This window comes from Triticum urartu, chromosome 2A (assembly GCF_056163025.1).
Source record: "Triticum urartu cultivar PI428250 chromosome 2A, HENAU_Tu73, whole genome shotgun sequence".
NCBI lineage: Eukaryota > Viridiplantae > Streptophyta > Magnoliopsida > Poales > Poaceae > Triticum > Triticum urartu.
This window is the reverse complement of record NC_141874.1, coordinates 514,246,421-514,267,451: the sequence shown is the minus strand read 5'-3', so window position 1 is coordinate 514,267,451 and position 21,031 is coordinate 514,246,421. Positions and strand designations below refer to the sequence as shown.

Here is a 21,031-nt window from a genome sequence, read left to right as displayed (position 1 = left end):
TAATCCTTTGAGGGGCTTGTTCGGGGTATCTTCACCCCGACCAGTAGAGCAAAGAGTTGCTCCTCAACCTACTGAACCTACTGAAAATGTTTACTTTGAAATTCCTTCGGGTATGATAGAGAAACTGCTAGCTAATCCTTTTGCAGGAGATGGAACATTGCGTCCCGATTTACACTTAATCTATGTGGATGAAGTTTGTGGATTATTTAAGCTTGTAGGTATGCCCGATGATGTTATCAAGAAGAAGGTCTTCCCTTTATCTTTGAAGGGAGAGGCATTGACATGGTATAGTCCATGTGATGATATGGGATCATGGGACTACAAGCGATTGAAGTTGGAATTTCCTCAGAAGTTTTATCCTATGCATCTTGTTCATCGTGATCGTAATTATATATATAATTTTTGTCCTTGCGAAGGAGAAAGCATCGCTCAAGCTTGGGGGAGGCTTAAATAAATGTTATATTCATGCCCTAATCATGAGCTCTCAAGAGAAATGATTATTCAAAAATTTTATGCTCGACTTTCTCTCAGTAATCGCTCCATGCTCGATACTTCTTGTACTGGATCTTTTATGATGAAGACTATTGAATTCAAATGGGATTTATTGGAAAGAATTAAACGCAACTCTAAATATTGGGACCTCGACGAAGGTAAGGAGTCAGGTATAACACCTAAGTTTGATTGTGTTAAATCTTTTATGGATACCGATGCTTTCCGTGAATTTAGCACTAAATATGGACTTGACTCTGAGATAGTAGCTTGTTTCTGTGAATCCTTTGCTACTCATGCTGATCTCCCTAAGGAGAAGTGGTTTAAATATAATCCTCCCATTGAAGTAAAAGTAGTTGCTCCTATTAAAGTTGAAGAAAAGACTATCACTTATGATGATCCTGTTGTTCCTAGTGCTTATATTGAGAAGCCACCTTTCCCTGTTAGAATAAAGGATCATGCTAAAGCTTCAACTGTGGTTAACAAAAGTAATATTAAGACACATAAACCCCCTGAGAAAATTAAAGTTGAACCTAGTATTGCTATGGTTAAAGATCTCTTGGCTGATAATATTGATGGGCATGTTATTTACTTCTGCAATGAAGCTGCTAGAATTGCTAGACCTGATGCTAAAGATAAACATAGACCTGTTGTAGGCATGCCTATTATTTCTGTTAAAATAGAAGATCATTGTTATCATGGCTTATGTGATATGGGTGCTAGTGCAAGTGCAATACCTCATTCCTTATACCAAGAAATTATGCATGATATTGCACCTGCTGAGATAGAAGAGATTGATGTTACAATTAAGCTTGCCAATAGAGATACTATTTCACCAGTTGGGATTGTTAGAGATGTTGAACTCTTGTGTGGGAAAGTTAAATAGCATGCATCTAGAGTATTAAGTTCATAAGAACGGAGTAACACTTTAAGAAAGATGACATGATGTAGAGGGATGAACTCATGCAATATGATATAAACCCCATCTTTTTATCCTCGATGACAACAATACAATACGTGTCGTTTCCCATACTGTCACTGGGATGAAGCACTGCAAGATTAAACCCAAAGCTAAGCACTTCTCCCATTGCAAGAAAGATCAATCTAGTAGGCCAAACCAAACTGATAATTCGAAGAGACTTGCAAAGATAACCAATCATACATAAAAGAATTCAGAAAAGATTCACATATTGTCCATAGATAATCTTGATCATAAACCCAGAATTCATCGGATCTCGACAAACACACCGCAAAAGAAGATTACATCGAATAGATTTTCAAAAGAATTGAGGAGAACTTTGTATTGAGATCCAAAGAGAGAGAAGAAGTCATCTAGCTAATAACTATGGACCCAAAGGTCTAAGGTAAATTACTCACACATCATCGGAGAGGTTATGGTGTTGATGTAGAAGCCCTCCGTGATCAATGCCCCCTTCGGCGGAGCGCCGGAAAAGGCCCCAAGATGGGATCTCACGGGTACAGAAGGTTGCGGCGGTGGAATTAGGTTTTCGTGGTGCTCTCTGATGTTTTCAGGGTGCGTATGTATATATAGAAGGAAGAAGTAGGTCAGTGGAGCCACGAGGGGCCCACGAGGATGGAGGGCGCGCCCCCCTGCCTCGTGGCCTCCTTGTTGATTGCTTGACGTCCACTCTAAGTTCTCTGGATCACGTTTGTTCCAAAAATCACGCTCCCAAAGGTTTCATTCCGTTTGGACTCCGTTTGATATTCTTTTTCTGCGAAACACTAAAATAGGCAAAAAAACAGCAATTTGGGCTGGGTCTCCGGTTAATATGTTAGTCCCAAAAATAATATAAGTGTATAAATTAGCTCATTGAACATCCAAAACAGAATATATAATAGCATGGAACAATAAAAAATTATAGATACGTTGGAGACGTATCAGGGGGCGACCAGGACCGGTGAGCCGCGCATCAAGTGGGCGTCCAAGGAGGACGAGTGCCTCACCAAAGCGTGGAAAGTCGTCTGCCTCAACCCGATCACCGGCCCGAACGAGAGCATCGACACATATTGGGACCGCATCAAGACCGAGTTCTGTTAGAATAAATCTGAGGCATACCGTCGATCATTCGAGGACCAAGCAATCACACGAGCACGACACCGAGATTTGTTAACGAGGTTCACCGATATGGCTACATCCCCGGGGCTTGACTACGGGCGCTCCTCCCCGTGACACCGTCACAATACCACACACCGGCCACCCGGGCGCCAGCACACGCCGCCGGCTCCCCCTTGCGCGCCTGTGCTATTATGTTGGCATAGATTACATCGTGTGTCTACCCCACTATATATGAGAGGCCTAGGATACAAGTGTCCTAGTCGGAAGGAGAAGTATGATAAGCTTTGAATGGAAGCCCCGGTAAACGGCGGCAGTAACTCTAACTGTCCTAAGGTAGCGAAATTCCTTGTCGCATAAGTAGCGACCTGCACGAATGGTGTAACGACTGCCCCGCTGTCTCCGACATGGACCCGGTGAAATTGAATTCTCCGTGAAGATGCGGAGTACCAACGGCTAGACGGTAAGACCCGACACGACTCCATATCCTGTCTACACACCGTATGACTCCAAGTCCAACTGTAACCTAACTTGTACAATAATATTCGACACAACTTTAACAAACTCCACCTTGACGAATATTCTCCACCACCTTGAATTCGTCCGTGCGTCAAACCTCCATGTACATTGGACTTGAGCTTATCCCATAAGTATCGCTGCTACTCCAAATACTCCATATGACTCCACCTGCAACTTGTAGTCCCTTCTTTTCTTGACCAGAGTCAACACTCGAACGAAATTAAGTTTCACATTACTCTAGTTTGCGCTCCCAACTTCCAGAGTATCAGTCCAACGCCATCACACACTGATCACTGACCTGCGTGAAATTGAACAACTCACATATTGGGTGTCACACATAAGAGTTACCTGAACTCAACATCACTGCTCTTTTCTTGACCGCCTGTCTGAAACTTGAAGGAATTTCACCGTTGCTTGTAGTCATCCCGAATCAAATTCGCAGTTGTCTCACCACATGTATGACCACCAGAGCCCTGGTCCGTCTCCATGTCTCGTGCGCACCGCACGCCTCGCCGCTATTATCACGTCGAGCCTCCGCTGTCCCGGTCGAGTCTCAAGGGTCATGAAACCACACCACTCAACCTCCACTGCAGAGTACCACCGATCATCACCGACCGATGACGAGTTTCACACTTCCATCAGACCACTGAGCTCCAGTCCGAACTGCATGTCACTCGCTTTCCCCCTTGCTGAATAGGCTTCGATTCCCTGGATCCTTACATCATAGCTCCTCAATCCAGCTCCACCTTCAACATGACTCCATGGTAGATGATCAGTCCACCCCCACGCCCCGTCGACTTCAAGCTCACATGTGCACCGTCTTGAATCAACCCCGCGCCATAGTCTTGTCGAAGCCACACAAGCCCTCGGGCCTGTGCCACGTGTTTCCACGCCCCAGAAGTCGGTCACCATCAACATCACGCTCCTATGTCGTTGTCGCCGATCCCACCACCGTCTTCTGTACCAACCGACTTCCGTCGATCCGTCAGACTGCCTAGTCCGACCCAGCCGAACTCGTTCGACTGTATGACACGCTTGAGGCTCCCAAATCATCTTCCGCGAATTTTCATCCATCACATGATACTTCCATCTTAGCTGGCTTGGCTTCCTACAATAACGCCTTCAAGCATCCTTGTTGTGCCAACAAATCTTTCACCCTTATCTGCCAACCCAAAGCTTCCAGTTCCATTGAACTTCTCCACCTCAAACCTGAAACCTGACGGCGCCATGATTCTTTGTACGACTGACCTTGTGAAAAATAACCGAGCAGTCTTCCAGTGATCACAAGTACAAGAACAGAACATCTGTCTACTACTAGCAATCTAGCTAGTTGGTCTTCACATGAAGTGCTCCCTTGGCTCAACTTCCATATGCTAAGCTATTTGCTTTCCTGCCAAAGCCTCTACTCTTGATGGATACGTATCCTTGATGGATTTCTTTCACCAATTGATTTGCCTACCAATCTCCGTGTCTTACGTGGACTCGGTCCACTTTTGGTCTAAACAAACCTCACGAACGATGCCTTTGTACTGTGGCCTCCAGCAGCGCTAGTGTATGCACCTTGAAAATAAATGCACGAGGCCTGCCAGCCCACGTGGGTCTTGCTAATCGCTGCTGCTGCAGCACTCTGTGCCAAGGCCCCTGGGCCTCGCGCCTCAGGCCTCACCGCCTGCCGATCGAGCAGCTGCTCGCTCTGCTTAAGTTGCTGCTGCATGTACGCTAGGTCAGGTGCATCCACGCGCACGCGTCACAATACGCCGCCGCCGCTTATTCCGATTGCTTCTTCCAATCTGGTCGAGAACCACGCCGCAGCCGGCTGCATCTCAAACTCGTATTTCGTCCGGATCAACAATTCATAGTCTTTGAATAACTTAGTTCTGATACCACTTGTTAAAATAAATCTGAGACATACCGTCGATCATTCAGGGACTAAGAAATCACACGAACACGACACTGAGATTTGTTAACGAGGTTCACCGATATGACTACATCCTCGGGGCTTGACTACGGGCGCTTCTCCCCGTGACACCGTCACAATACCGCACACCGGTCACCCGGGCGCCGGCACACGCCGCCGGCTCCCCCTTGCGCACATGTGCTATTATGTTGGCATAGTTTACATCGTGTGTCTACCCCGCTATATATGAGAGGCCTAGGATATAAGTGTCCTACTTGGACACGACTCCATATCCTGTCTACACACCGTACGACTCCAAGTCCAACTGTAACCTAACTTGTACAATAATATTCGACACAACTTTAACAAGTTCGATGAGCGCAAACTCGTCGACCCCTACTTCAAAGACGTGTACATGCAGCGCGGGGAGAAGGCAATGGCAAACCACTGGGGGCTCATTCAATCGGCGTGTAACAAATGGTATGGGATCGTCGAGGAGATCGCGGCTCGCCCAGTGAGCGGCACCAGCATCGAGGATCAGGTATGGCTCGCCGGCCTCTCCTTTTCCATTTCGTCGGGCGCGCGCCGCTCACTGGTAGTCCCTCGGCGCAGCTCGTGCGGATGTCCGGCATGTTTCGGCAGGACAGCAATGACCAAGATTTCAAATACCTCCACGTCTTCAAACGGATCGAGAAGTGCGACAAGTGGGTGGATGTCCGGCACACCCTCGCCAAGGCCAAGGAGACTTACAAGCCGGACGCGCCGACGCCGGGCGCGGGCGACAGGCGCCCCGAAGGCAACAAAGGGGCCAAGAAGGGGAAACACGCCGACTCGGCCACCGCGCGCGCAGGACTCCGTCGAGCACTGCCTCGCCGACGCACATGCCCGGGCCGCCCTATGTGAAGAGAAGACCGAGGCGCGGTGGTCGGCTTTGATGACGAGCAGCACCGTCAAGCTCGACCTACTCCGGACCAACGTCGCCGCGAAGAAGAGGAACACCGACCTGGCTTTCCTGCTGGGCGGGGCGGACATGCAACGACGAGGCGGTCAAGGCATGGTACTTGGCGGAGTGCGGCCTCATCCTGAACCAGCTGCCGTCGACGGTGCCACCAACTCCCACGCCCACGCCGACTTCGCCGCCAAGCCCGAGCGAGATGCCTCCATGACACCCAGCAGCAGAGAAGCCACGCCGACGCCGCCCAGCACAGAAGCAGCCCCGACACCGCCAAGCCCGCGCACGCCGACGCCGGAGGCCGACCACGCCGTGTGATGTGTTGTACGCGCGCCCTTCCTTTTTTGCACGCCGAACTTTTCATTCGTTCGCCGAACTGTGGCAAGATGATCGCCGAACTGGGTCCCTGTGATCGTCGGACATGTGGCATTTTTTTTGTGAACGGGAATGACCAAGTTTGAATTTGCTGCGGTTTGGGGACATCGTCTGAGGGCGTGGCCTCTAGAGGCCGATTTAGCGCCGGTTCATCTTCAGACCGCTTTTTTTCAATACCCTATGGGGCTTAACGGCTAGAGATGCTCTTACCGCGTGCTAGTTGTGTCCCTCCAGGGCATGCTGTCGCCGCACATGGCGCAGGTCACGCCTTGGGCTCGGGCTGCGGGCTCGATCAGTCCCCGTTGGGGCGCGCGGTAGCAAGTGGTCCTCGAGGTTGTGGTTGCTCGTCGGTTTGTGTTTGTGTTGAGATGGTTGATTTTCATGTTCACGTCTTATATGGTTGATTTGACAATCATCCTGTGCGAACATAAACACTGAGCGATTTTTGTTAGCCGAGCCACCATATATGCTCTGCTCATCCGGGGCCTCCGAGGACTTGCATGTTTTGCATTTTCAAATTGAAACCAATTGAATTAGGCGATGGTTTTCTTAGGAAAATCTCATCTTTCTCTCTCTTCTTTCTGTCGGGAGGTGGCCTGCCGGATCCACGTCAATAAGTAGAGTTGGCCAAGGAGAAGGCGAGGTTAAGGTTAAGGGTTAGCACATGTGTGACATTTTTCTCAAAACTCTTTTAATGCTCAATGCATGTGTGGAGCGGAACAATGTACTATTTTCCTATTTAGGAAAGGAGGATCATCCCGGTCTTTGCATCAGAGTGATGCATGCAAACCCTTCATTAAGCAAATTATCTGAAAGGTCTGAGGTTCATTACAAACTCGCTCAGAGCTGATAGGGTAATCAAAAAGTGAAAAGGAGTGCTACAACCGGCAAAAATAGGACAAGATGACTAAACACCTAGCCTATTATTAGACCATCATCCAAATTGATTGTAAATATCCCGCGCTACCATCTTTCATTAGGTAGACCTGGTAACCAAAGGCTTCCTGATTTCCGCACGAGTGAGTAACTCTCTCTCGCAAAAAAAATCCATATCATTTCTGCAGTTTCATATAGCTCAAAGTAATACGCATACTCCTATCCAAATATGTCTCATAGTATTTGGTTCTATTCCATTTAGCCACGTTCCAAATAACGTGTGAATAGTATTTGGAGGGTTGATATTGAAGGCTATATTAATTGAGCGCCATAATAGTTTGGCAAGCAAACACTCAAGAAAGAGGTGTTTAATCATTTCATCTTGGTCACAAAAGCAACATCGTTGACTACCCTTTCAATTGCGCTTGGCCAAGTTATCCTTAGTCAGAATCACCTCCTTCTTAACAAAATATTTTTAACAGTACTTTGATCTTCCAGATATGTGTCGATTTTAGAATCGGGCCAGAGTCAATTAGGTCAACATACATAGATTTCACTGAGAAGATTCCGCTCCTGGTTAATCTCTAGTGAATACTATCAGGCTCATCTAAGAGGTGAACATCCATCAACCTGCGCACCAGATTTAGCCAAGCTTTCCATCAATCTCCTATTAAAGACCTCGAAAACTGAATATTTAGAGGGTTGGACCGTAATATTGTAGCAACATAAGCCTCCTTGCGTTGTACAATAGTATTATAGAGAGGTGGATATTGTGTAGCTAAAGGCATCTCTCCTAACCACGTATCCTCCCAGAATCTAGTCGAATTACCGTTTTCAATGATGAATTTGGCCCTATGGAAGAAAGTTGCTTTCGTTCTCATTAACCCCTTCCAGGAAAGTGAATCATTGGGTCTCACGGTAACCTGGGCAATGGTCTTAGATTGTAAGTAGTTATTATATAAAATTTGTATCCACGTGCCTTCGGTCTCAAAAGAAAGTCTGTATGGCAATTTATTGAACGGACATCTATTCTTTACCTCTAAATTCTCAATGCCGAGACCACCCTAGTCCTTCGGTCTATAAATGACATCCCACTTACTAAGCCTGTATTTCCTCTTTATCCATCGCTCTGCAAAAAGAACCGTGATCGATAGAAGTTTAACATTTTCGTACCCCCTACAAGCACTTCGAAGAAAGACATAAGGAACAACGATGTACTATGCGTCGCACATCTCATTCCCTTTCATTTAAGACACTTCAGAGCAAGGGAAATATCTGTGGCATGCTAGGAACAATTTTTTTACCTTCGAGATTATCGTCCCTCCTCTTATCCCCTCTACGGTAACATGAAAATGAGCCCTTGGATCATCAATATCTAATTTAGAAATAAAAATTTCAAGGACGGAGGAACTTTGTCCGGGCATTTTTGAACGTGTGGAAATCGGATGAACTGATCTCTCCCATAGTCCGATGCCGATTTCATGCAATCCTTGGTTTGCTTCAAGGAGAAAAATAGCTCGCCGGCGCAGACAATGATGCTAGACTTGCTGCCACATCGGTTGTTTCTTTTTACTCCCTTCGTTCCAAATTACTCGTCGCAGAAATGGATATATCTAGAACTAAAATACATCTAAATACATCCATACCTGCCACAACTAATTCGGAACGGAGGGAGTACGTAGTACTGTACTACTCTCTGCCTCCTGTTCAGTTCCTTTTCGCCTGCAGTCAGCTGAAAGCAGCTCTGCTTCCTTCCGTATGAAAATACAGATATATCGCCGCGGCGTGGTACGCTATACTCAGAACCATTTGGAGAGTTGAACGGAATCGGTTCCTTCCAATCGTTTGTATTTGTAGCATATAATTGCACCAGACTCCAGTAGGCCGCCGCTCTCCAATTAAACATCGGAACTGGCCTGAATCTGCTACAGGTTAACACAACTAATTCGTGGAGCTAGCTGGCTTTCTGCATCAAGAAGCCAAGCCCTAGAACGAGCAGGCATTGCCGTTCACGATCCCGCAAATGCCAAAAATGTGCCTTTTGCGGTTGGATCCCACCGTCGATTCATGCTACTTAAACCGCCATGGCGCCATGTAGTATCATCTCTCGCTGGATCGATAGGTCCCATTCCCACCCAAGATGCAGCTGCTCTCGGCGGCCTGCCGTGCCCTCTCCCTTGTCCTCGTAGTGCTGCTCCTCTCAGCCACCGGCGCCGCACCGGTCGATGGCGACACGGCGTCCAGCAGCAACGCGGCGGCGTTGACGGCGGCGGGCGGCGTCAACTCCTCATCGCCCGCGTCGGCGGTCGACGAGACCATAGAGACGTACCTCTGCCACATCTGCCTCGGCCGCGACCTGTTGAACAGGAGGGTCTGCCCCACCTACTGGCCCGACTGCCACGCCCTCTGCGACCCGCACCCGCCGCCCGCCGGGCCTCCTGCATTGCCGGCCGCCCCCAACCGCGATGATCCGTGCTACGTCGTGAAGATATACAACAACGGCACCCACGCCGTCGTCCAGTACCTGGACTGCAGGCTGACCCGCTGGTGCTCCCTCACGTGTGGCGGAGGCGACGACGTGAGAGCCTTGGGTGCTGCTGCGACCTCCCCCGCGCCAGCAGCTCCGTCGTCCCTTCAGGGCATGCCGCCGCCGCGCGTCGCCGAAAGGCGGGTGTGCAACTCGCAGGTCGCGGCTCGGGGCCGACCTGTCCCCGGTGGCGCGCGCGCACGCTCTCGGCTCGGATGAATGCGCATGCATATCTGGGCGTGTTGTGATGCCACGATTGTTCTCCAAGTTTACATCTTCGACTGGCAAAATAATACTAGTAGTACGTACTGTACCAGTTTAAACATGTGGCATAGACATGGATGCCATGCTCTGTTCATCCGCGCCTCTCCCATGGTTTTATGTGTAACGAACGCTTTTACAATTTAAACGGACCTCGTTTGCTAAGAGCCAACTGTTTCGCAAATCACTCACGTTCGTCCACGGTGATTTTTCGCATGCATTGCATGCTGGTGGCCAGTTTGTGTTGCTAACTTGCTGTTTAGTTTCTGGTTTTAGTTATTGAGGTCAGGAGGCAGCTGGTTGACTGGCTCACTATCAGTCAAGCTACTTACCTTCTTATGTCAATGTTTGCTTTTTGACGTTGCTATGGCAGGCTTACGCCGGCCGGCCTGATTCATTTTCATTATATTTAAGACAGAAGGCAATACAATATAACGCGGCTACAATATATGGCTTTCAACGCATACAAGAATGAACAAGAAAAAAAACAGGGAGAGAACCAAACAAGCTACGACAAGCAACAAGCATTCAACATCAAGAATTTACCACCCACCACTTGATAGGCCGAGAAATAGCATGAACTATCATTGTTGGATCATTCGAGAGGAGATCCGACACCAAGAAGACATAGAGAGGAAATCATCTGCTTTCCCTGCAATCACTCCGCACTTTGAAGAGATAGGAAAGTCGCAGCCACCGTCGAAGGGCTTCCCGTGGCCTAGCCAAGTTGCGACAAAGAGAGTCACAGACCAAGCTGAAGGATTGTGATCCACCATGACAGCCTCTGCACCTCTTCTTTGCCCCCACAGGCCAACATCAGATATAGAGAGAACTAGAACACTATGTGAGGCAACGAAATCTCAAGCATCGTCGAAGCGAACCAAACTTCGAGACCTCACCGCCGCCACGAGCACCCAAGAGAGAGGCCGACCAACATCACCAAGGTGATCAAAGCAATGACTGTTGTCCCAGATTACTTCCACCGCCGCCTCCCGATACCCCAATATACCAACCGAGACAATCAACGACCAATAGCAGATCCATGGCTCTAATAGAACTCCCAAGGGGGAAACGACATCGAAGATGCCTCCACCGTCTAATGCATCGATGGATCTAAGGATTTCGCCCAAAGCGCACCATAGAACGAGCTACGAAGCTTCACAATGACACCTTCAAGAACAAAAGCAACGCTCGAAAGCGTTACCATCATCTTGTCGACTAGGTCAGCAAGGCTTTCGTCTGAAGCATTGTATCTCGGACCTCCGCATAGAAGCTGGTCGCCGAGTCCGACAACCACATGAGCACGAGACCTCACGACCCCTCTGTTGGGCGGGGAAAAGGCATCCTCACTAGGTCCAAAAGGAGCCCCCTGTCCCCGTAGACGCAACCACTCACCTCGAGCACTGGCGCCGACAGAAGGAGGATCGATCCAGGTAGTCTCACAAGCAGCTCCGTCAACCTCCACGCACGTCAATGATGAGTGATATTTTTGTGCTCATTGCATCGTTGTTTAAACCGGACAATCTTAGGATTTCCAAGAAAATCACTTTAATATAGCCACTAATGACTAATGAATGCGAGATCGCAAAATCCTTTGTTTAGCGTGCTTTCGAAGAAAATAAAGAGGTCCTAAACATAGAAGGGATCATCACACGCAAGGAATACAAAGTTTGGTGGAAGAAGTAAGGGAATTGGAGGAGCACCGAGGCCTATAGAGCGCAAGACGACGCCTGGTACGAGCGCATTTGCTCGTACTCGCCCCCATAATGTCAGCTCCAGGAGGTCCCCTTGACCAACTTCTATAAAGGGGTTGATGCCTAATTCTCAATGGACAGGGCACCATTCATGAAACAGAGAACAAGAGCCATCTTTTAATCCTAGCGGTCGTCATTTCCCATCTCATCTCTATAGCTGCCACCACAATCATCACTGCAGCCATCCACCTCAAGTTGGTCATACTTGTAAGGTGTACGCATTTGACAACTATTGTAAGACATATCATCAATCAAGTATTCTTCTTTATATCGTCTTCAATTAGTTCATCTTGCAATCTGATCGCCATGTGTGAGTAATTCAATAAGAAAATGGATTGAGGCAAATCCTTGCAACCGGATGTATTTATGCAAGGGATTGTTGGAATGCTTTGGTATAACAAACTTCTTTGTATGTGTCTGATTGCAACAAAATTTTCTCTTGTCTTGTTCTCGTTCTAAGGCCCCGTAGGTATCCGGGATCTCGTAGATCAAGGAAGGGGAAGGTAATGGGCGAGCAGGATGTGGAATGCTATCCCAAACAACAATTAGAGTAGGGGTTAGTACGATAGTGAAAAGATATTCCTTGGGAACGAATGAGGTGTTGTCACTAAACACCCAATGCTTTTTGTCTGGATGTTTATTCTTAGTAACTGAGGTAACCACACATGACGGTAATGGCCATCGGTTGGACAAATGACTCATGATGCAGGTCATGCACCGATCAAGACATACTTTGGACACATCCCACACATCTTCGCGTCGCAAGCACATCATAGCATTTGTCTTCCATAGCACAATTTAATATCATTAAGACCCCCTTTTCTAATTATGTTTAAACTATTCAAAATTGGAAAAACATTCTATACAAAAAAGTAGCGCATTCTCACCAGCTTTCCAAAGGCATATCATTTGCATCATTCAGATCAATCGTTTTCAAACTAAGACAAAAATGCAATCTTAGTTGTTCGGTTCGTAAAATTCCATCATTTTTCAAAGTTCTCTTGAACTATAGAGATTGGAGAAAACTTTCTATATGAAAAATGAGTGCAATTACAACAAATATGCAATGCCATTTCACTTGTTTCATTTTGATAAACCTTTTAAAACTGAGCTCGAAAGTACAGTTGACGTTTTTTGGTGAAAGAAACACAGTTTTCGGAATTGTACTTAAACTGTGTAGATTTTGTGAAAATGTTCAACATAAATCATGATAGTCATGTATGTAGCTCTCAAACGGTATATCACAAACCCCGTTTAAACAATGTTTGCAAAAGTTCAAACTCTGCATAGGATGCTACTGCTGCTACGACGAGTCGACTTGTTTCTAGAATAATATTCTCTCATTGTTATCAAAATAACCCCCTTGACAGACAAATCATTTGGAGGGCGCCCCCGGGCTGCCATACGCCCCGTCTCTCTCCATCTAGTTCAAAACTAGACGGTAAGTTGCTAGGCTGCTTCTCTCTCTAGTTTCTCTCGACGATATTTGTTCGAGACAACAATGTGCTGCTGAATCACTACTTTGGTATGTGTGGTTACCGCATAGGAATCGTCAACTTTGACTCTTGATCGATGAAGAAATTCTCGCGGCTGGGAGGTATAACCTAGCTACAGGAATTGTCGGATTGTCACAACACCTTCTCCCTCCTCTCCGTGTTGTTGGTGAGATTGGACCTACGATGTCATATTCATAGCGTTCCTGGGTGTGATTGTATGGTAAACTTTGTTGTTCCGTAGTACGTTCCTCTACAGTTCACTACTCAAATATGAAAGATGTGTTACATAGCAATTGAGGATGGGTGACCAACTTGAAAGTAAGTTGTTCCCAGTGCGCATGAGTGAAGACAAAGTGTGTAGGAAATACTAGTGTTAGTATGTGGGGCTAGTCTAGATCCCAGGCGCAATGCCCAGGAACCGACGTATTTGGCCGGGGCGTTATAATTGGTATTAGAGCCGACCCTCGCGGTTACACGGACGTGTGGGGTCAGTGATGCATACATGGGGCACATGTGGATGTTGGCACTAGTGCTCATAGATGTGTGCCAAGAGGGAATGTTCCCCCTGGGTTACGGGGACGTCGATTCCTTTGTGTGTCTAGCGTTGTTTTGTTTTTTTATTGACGTGTGCCAAGATGTGTGCCAAGAGTTTGCACATAGGGGTTTACCTAGGTTCGGGTCCTCATTGCTCAGGTAATAGCATACGCGCTGCTTTTTTATTGACGTGTGAGCACCTTGTGCGAGAGGATCATCATGGTAGCTACAACTTATAAATGGGACGAGAGTTAGGGTTTACAGAGTCCCTAATCGACCTCATCATAGATGGCTTCTTGTCTTGCACGCCATGATTTATGTGAAACCCTAGACGGTTGGTGTTTCTCCGAAGCTTTTTTTTTGAAAGATCTAGCTGCCGGCTGGCGTTCATTAATTTAGTAGGAAGCAATAATGGATAACATTGTTGATCAAGTTCAGTGGGTTTTGAGAGGGAGAAAAATACAGGAAAAAAAGGGGGACAAAAACCCTAGTGGTATATCTCCCAATTACATCCCCAAAAGGGGTCTCAATTGCTTTCACTCCTAGTAGCCTCCATTGCTCCATGTTTTGCCTAACGGCATGAATGACATCGCTTACCCTTGGTAGTTTTCCACGTAATATGCAGTTGTTTCTTTCCCTCCAGATCTCCCATGTGATCATCATAATCATGGTTTTGATCCCCTTCCTGCACTCCTTGCTTGCTCCCAGTATGATGGCCTGAAATGCAGCAGAAGATTGGCTGTATTCGTTTTGGATTGTCCCCGTAGAGTTGCATCCTGCCCAGGTTGCATCCTTCTGCCAGATTTCTTTTGAGAAGGGGCACTACCACATGAGGTGAACCGAAGTCTCCAAATTGTGCAGACAAAGGGGATAGAAAAAAGCATTTGGCCATCCTCTTCGCTGCAACCGATCGTTGCACCAGAGATGGTTCAGTTTTGCAACAACCAGCTAAAGATCTTTATTTTACCAGGAGCCCAAGCTCTCCAGATCGTGCTCTTGAATTCAGTTGCCGGTGCATCCCTGAACTGAAGTTTGTACGCCGAGCTGGTGGAGTAGCATCGTTGCTGCCGCTTGTCCAATCAATTGTGTCCGCCGTTTGGTCATCCAACCTCCCGGCATGGGCGTCGATGAGGCGCCAGAGTCTAATGTACTATGTGATGATCTCATCCCTATTCCCATGACTTAGGTCCTTAATCCACTGATCACTGGCCAGCGCTGCCACAACGGTTTTGTTCTTGCGCCTGGAATGTTTCTACAGGGCGGGGAATTGGGTGCACAGTGGGGTGCCTAACCATGAGCATTTCCAGAAGATAGCCGTCTTTCCATTGCCGATGCCGACAGTCGTGGCGGAGGCGAAGAGCGCACGGTCGGCGTCGTCGCCTGGAGCTTCTAAGTTGTGTGATTGTTTTATGGGCTCATATGTAACGCCCTGAACACACCCGCCGGTGGTCGTTACTGCTGGCGGGATCTAGACTGGCCCCACAGATCAATACTAGTCTTTTCTGCGCACTTTATCCTCACTCGTGCGCACCCGGAAGCAACTTTCCGGTCGGTCACCCATTCTGAAACTACTCTAAGCTGAGCACGCTTAACTTTGGAGTTTTTTCCGAATGGGCTCCCGGAAAAAAAGGAATTCCTTATTGATATGAGTAGTCTATCATCACTAATAAGTCAGGCTATCACATCATATGTGAGGGCTTGGAGCTTCCCTCAAGAGCTACCATACAGAGAGAAAACTTGGGCATTCGTTGACCAATGTTCTCAAAGACAAAGGTGATGCATTCATTATTGTGGGAGCAGTCGTTTCTTCCAACCTTTTCAGAGGAGATTAGTACTCCCCAAAAGTGTGAACTTGAGTGTACATCTTCATCACCATCACTTTCGGCTGTCTCTTAACACTAACTTTATTTGTTGTTATTACTTGCTTGTCTGTTGCCTCTGTGTAGCTCTTTAGCTTGTTGTAACTCGTCATATATGGTGTATCACTTAGCTGCATATCTAAATAACCTGTATTTCCGCGCTAGTCTCTAAAAGCAACTAAGAGAAGTATTAAATTCGGTAGTCGCCTATCCACTCTCCTCTAATTGATATCTAGCACATCTTTGATCCTTCAGTTTTTCTTTCTCGCAAGGGTGGTGTTTGTGCGAATGACATCGCTTTATCTTCGAGTTGGCCGTTCAGACCCCAATCCTCCTCAAGGTCGTCCATCAGCACAGAGTCGGTGGAGCCCCGACGTAGATTCCTAGTGTCTTTTTAGGGCGCCGTAGATTCCTAGTGTCTTCTTAGGGTGCCGACGATGTTAGGGTTTCTCGCAGTGAGTGTGCGCGAGAAAAAAATTGGTGTCAGGTGTTTCACATGGGTTCAATGACAATGACTGCATCTCTCGGACGCTTGTCCTTATAGGCACGTGCGCTAAGACTTCCCGAATATCGTCGATAAGATAAAATTTATGATCAGATTTTTCTGAAGGATTTCAATCCTCTAATAAAATTGCAATAAAAATCGTTTCAAGCGAAGGGGCGGATTAACGATGAAACCAGAGACGATTTTCAAAATCCTGTCAGAGGAACACGGCGGATTTAAAATAAAATTTATTTAAAACCTAGATCTTGTCACATCCGACCCCCCGCAGCGCCCCCTCCTCTGTCGTCTCTCTCGCGGTCTTCTCCTCTCCCCCCATGGCCTCCGCCGAAATCCCCAACGCCGACACCGCGGAACCCAACCCCAGCCCCAACCCCGCCGCCCGTTCGCCGTCGCCTCCGCTCCCGCCGCGCAAGCGCCGCCTCTCCCTCTCCCCTTCACGGTCCGCCTCCCCCAGGCGCTCCGTGTCTCGCTCCCGCTCCCCCCGCGACCGCCGCAGCCGCAGCCGCAGCCGGAGCCGCAGCCGCAGCCGCAGCCGTAGCCGCAGTCGCAGTCGGAGCCGTAGTCCGCGCCAGCCCGAAGGCAAGCGGCGGCGGCAGAACGACCTCACCGTCGAGGCGTGCCGCGACTACCTGCGCGACAGGTGCACCCGCTCCGACCTCGAGTGCAAGTATGCGCACCCGCACCAATCCGTTTCCGTCGACCGGTAAAAGCGCGAGATCTTGCCTCCTCTGCCAATGTTAGCGGCATATTTATTCTTGTCTGATTTGGGTTTTGTTGATTCGGGAATTCGGCAGGGACTCCAAGGTGACGGCATGCGCGGATTCGCTGAGGAACAACTGCTTCCGGGGCAGAACCTGCCGCTACTACCACCCGCCTCCTCACATACAGGAGTATGAGCTGATATCCCCTTGATTTTGTTCGATTCAATTTGCTTGATTTGCTTCACTTGTTCAGCTGTGGATGTCTGGCAATCTGGTTCCATGTTAAGATGCAGGCTGATGCAATTTAGGCTAGTTTGAAGTATATATCTCTGAAAATTCCCTCTATAGTTCAGTTTCCAAGTATCAGCAGCAGTATCATCACACTAGATTTTTCCATTTAGATAAGAGGATCAGATTGCCTGCTTGACATCATGTATTGTAACAATGTGCCTCCATCTGATGCAAATTGTTAATAGCCCTGTTGTGTGAGCTAGTTCTAAAGTTACAGTTTTGCAGTTTGGGCTTGCCAGCCCAATAAATTTGTTCATGGTCCGCTCAGTTTTTCATATGGGTGATTACACACGCTGTTGGGTGCAACTTTCTGATTGCAGCCTTCTTTGGTCGATCCTGTATAGGTCGTTGCTGAGATCAATTGGTTTGGACGTCCCACAGGTGAAGACGGTAAGCTGTCCTTTCTGTCCTTCAATGTTTTCTCTAACACATCATTTATTATGAGCTCTCCAGGTTTTTCTGAGTATTTAGTGTGTACTGCTATGGAAGAGCTGTTTAGCTAATGTTGTGTCTAGTCTGCACGTAGGATGCTAGATGTGGCAGCATGGGCTGGCAGTCCAGATTGTGCGTTACGTCAGCTTGATGAGACCACAAGTTTGGCTGAGGGGGAGATTGTTTGGAAATAATTCACAATATCCGTATTTTTGTCAGACTCGGAAACATGGTTTCCATATCGATGCTTTGTGTTGGTATGACCTTAAGGGATACGATAAAATAAAACCAAATCAACAGTTCCTTAGCTGTCTTGTCCAAAACTGTGAAATGATCCTCTTCACTTCATTAGAGATGCATAGCGTTCTGTATAGTTTTGTACAAGTTAAGTTATTCTGATGTATTGATCTTATGTGATGATGATTTTTCTTATACATTTACCATTCAGGACTGCTAACTGAGCATCCTTCTTTTGAACATTTATCAGGTTTGCAGAGATTTCGCACGTGGGCGATGTTCAAGATCAGCAAATGAGTGCCGCTTCTTGCACCATTCATCTGTTCAAGAGTGTGCAATTGTAATATTTTCTGCCGTTAAAGATTGTACTCCCTCCGGTCCTTTTTAGTTCGCATATTAGATTTGTCTGAAGTCAAGGCTCGTAAAGTTTGACCAACTTTATAGAAAAAAATACCAACATTCACAATGTGAAATCAATACTAATAGATGCGTCATGCCTTAAAGTTTCATGTTGTATAACTTTATCATGGTAGATGTTGATATTTTTTCATATAAATATGGTCAAACTTTGTAAAGTTTGACTTCAGACAATTCTTATATGCAGAGTAAAAAGGACCGGAGGGAGTATTACTAACTTGCCTAGCATAAAAATAACGACCACATAAAACTGTCCACATGTGAAATGTTTTTTTTTCTATTATTGTGTACCTGGGTACCCCTTTGTGTACTGAACCCCCAAAGCAAGAATATAATTTCCCCTATTTAGCATTTTGTATATTACTGTATGTCTGTATTTTAGCATTTTGTATATTTTGTACACAGATTGCTGATTAGATATTTTTTCTTGACAGGTTTGCCAAGATTTCTTGCGTGGGAGGTGTGAGCGTATATCATGTAGGTACACTCATGTCATAGCACAACCAATGCTACCCCCACCAATGAGGGATGTTCCCATGCAAATGCCATATCCTGAGATGGTAAAGTGTTTCTATTGAAGATATAGTCTTACTCTTAAACAATACTCTATTGACAAGAAATTACTCTTCCCTTCTCTCTCATAAAGAAATTATTTGGAATATATTATTTATCTGTTGACCAGCCAGCAGATCCTTTGTTCCCAGTTCATGTGCAGTAAGAAATGAGTTTGTAAATAAAGAACTGTTTAAAGTATTATATTATTAGTTGCCTTTGTAGTATATATTTTATAAGTTGATCATGGTTAGTATAACCTATACTTTTTTTTTGCTCTTCAAGGTTTACATGCCACCACCACCACCACCACTGGGAGTACCTATGATGGCTCCTCCTCTCTCACCTCCTAGAGGTTTTGCTGGTAATTAACACATCCGCTATACCATGCAGTATTGCTTTTCGGTTTTGTTGGGAAAGAAAACACTAGGTTTGCTCTCGTGAAATTTAATCTTGACTCCTGAGTGTTGAACCATATTTTGATCATAAGACGACTACATGACTTTTTGTAGTTCTCCTTTTTTTGACACAGAACATAATTTTGATACTTCTCTTGTAAAAACACAGATAACAAGAACACAGTGGAAGTTTGCAGGGACTACTTGAAGAAAATGTGCAATAGAGAATCATGTAGATTTGCACACCCTGATTCACAAACTGAGGTTTGTATGTTTTGTCATTTATTTATCTTAGTGTACGAGCTATCAGCCAATCCATTTTGCATCTTTTCTACTAGGTGGCACATGACAAGGTTGAAGTTTGCCGTGATTTTAAACGAGGAGAATGCACTCGACCTACATGCCGCTTTTACCACCCATCCTCAAGCTGAAGTTCTGTTAGATAAAGTAAAGTAACCTATATCCAGTGATTATTTTTTTCTTCTCCAAATCTGGAATCAGACTAGTAATATATAGCTGCTGAATACATAACACAAGAGGCCATATACCCCAGGATACTTTATCTCTAGTTAACCTAACATTAATTTTTTTGGATTTGTCCATTCAAAATAGCTGGAGCAATGCTAACTTTTTTTAGGATTGCCAATTTTTTTCTGTCAAATGTTCATGTCATATGAATAATCAAATGTGTGCCTAGAGAGGGGCACCATTTGATACATTTATATGTCCATGTGAATAGGGGTGGCCATGCTAGAAATGTTTTGGTCTAAGATTGCAATTTTTGTGCATCAGATGGTCATGCCATTTTTGCTAAGCTGACATCTGCTGTTCTAATGCTGTTCTAATGCTGTAATATGAGATTATTTTTGTCATCTTTGATTCCACATCAGATGTCACTCAGTTTTATATGATCAACTATGTTCCTTAGCCAGATAAGCTCTTCCTTTTATGTTTCTCTTAGATGCATGAACTCCACAACAGCGACAAGTTACCTGTTAGATAGGTTTAGTGTTCTGGAGTATCATACAAGTTTGTGGTGTTGGGACTAGGTTTGTATATTTCTGATGAATTATAGGTTCATATGTCTGATGAAATGGGCCTGTCATATGTTGAGCTAATGCATTTCCCCTCCATTCAATCAACTTTTTTAAGTATTGTGATAAACAAGTTATTCATTTATGGCCAAGAATTCTTTCAAGGTTGTGCTTGAAAAATAAGTTATGTTTTTTATTGTCCTTCCAGCGGTCCAGCCTTTTAATAAATAGTGCGCTCTAACAGCTTCAAAGTGATGCTCTGATAACCTACTCATCTGGCATGAATCATGCCTAATTCAGCGTGTTTTAGTGTAAGATCTGGTGGAAGTTGACTACTATACTACATATAACTCCATTGGCTAATGAGTCAGTGTCTAGCTTTGCTGATTTCGCCTTTATTCAACAACTTGAATACACAGAGTTATCATTATTTAGTTTTTAGATTTAATTTAGCTCTGCTTAACAAGTGGATACTCCTTGTTTCCTCAGTCTTGCGTGCCTCACTCTGCTGCTGCTTCTGCTGCTGCTAATCCTGCTACTGCTGCGAAAGAGCTGCCGCGCTGGCTGTTGTGCTGCTGCTAAGGTGCCATAGAGTATTGAGACCCTCACAAAGTGCCATGTCCCTGGAAGAAAAACAAACTTGTTACTATCGTGTGATGTTCAGATGGTTTGCTTGAACTTGACTCAGCTTTGGATAGCCTTCTTCACAATGGACTCTGCATGTGTGGTTGTGTATTTGCGTTCATAAAGATGTTTTTAGACTTTTAGCTGCGAGTTGCTTTGGAGTTTTGCATAATTGAATCTTGTTTACCATCAGTTGTAACCCTTCACACTTGGTTGGTTCATCTTCT

At 46.0% G+C, this 21,031-nt stretch overlaps 2 protein-coding genes across 3 annotated transcripts; both read left to right on the top strand.

Moving 5' to 3' along the window:
- The first annotated feature begins 9,270 nt into the window (after nucleotides 1-9,270).
- On the top strand, nucleotides 9,271-10,135 carry LOC147985689 (uncharacterized). The gene has a single exon (XM_087539919.1). It carries the CDS (start codon nucleotides 9,323-9,325, stop codon nucleotides 9,926-9,928), a length of 606 nt encoding a protein of 201 aa, XP_087396045.1. The 5' UTR covers nucleotides 9,271-9,322; the 3' UTR covers nucleotides 9,929-10,135.
- A 6,229-nt stretch (nucleotides 10,136-16,364) lies between these two features.
- LOC125538354 (zinc finger CCCH domain-containing protein 28) lies at nucleotides 16,365-21,025 on the top strand. 2 transcript variants are annotated; one of them, XM_087544214.1, is made up of 9 exons: nucleotides 16,374-16,821; nucleotides 16,913-17,008; nucleotides 17,455-17,500; nucleotides 18,030-18,119; nucleotides 18,631-18,756; nucleotides 19,034-19,112; nucleotides 19,316-19,410; nucleotides 19,485-19,593; nucleotides 20,670-21,025. In XM_087544214.1, exons 1-8 carry the CDS (start codon nucleotides 16,433-16,435, stop codon nucleotides 19,575-19,577), a joined length of 1,014 nt encoding a protein of 337 aa, XP_087400340.1. In that variant the 5' UTR covers nucleotides 16,374-16,432; the 3' UTR covers nucleotides 19,578-19,593; nucleotides 20,670-21,025. The 2 variants fall into 2 exon arrangements, with proteins under 2 accessions (XP_048557571.2, XP_087400340.1); XM_048701614.2 differs by lacking the exon at nucleotides 19,485-19,593 and having other exon boundaries at nucleotides 16,365-16,821.
- The last annotated feature ends 6 nt before the right edge of the window (nucleotides 21,026-21,031 follow it).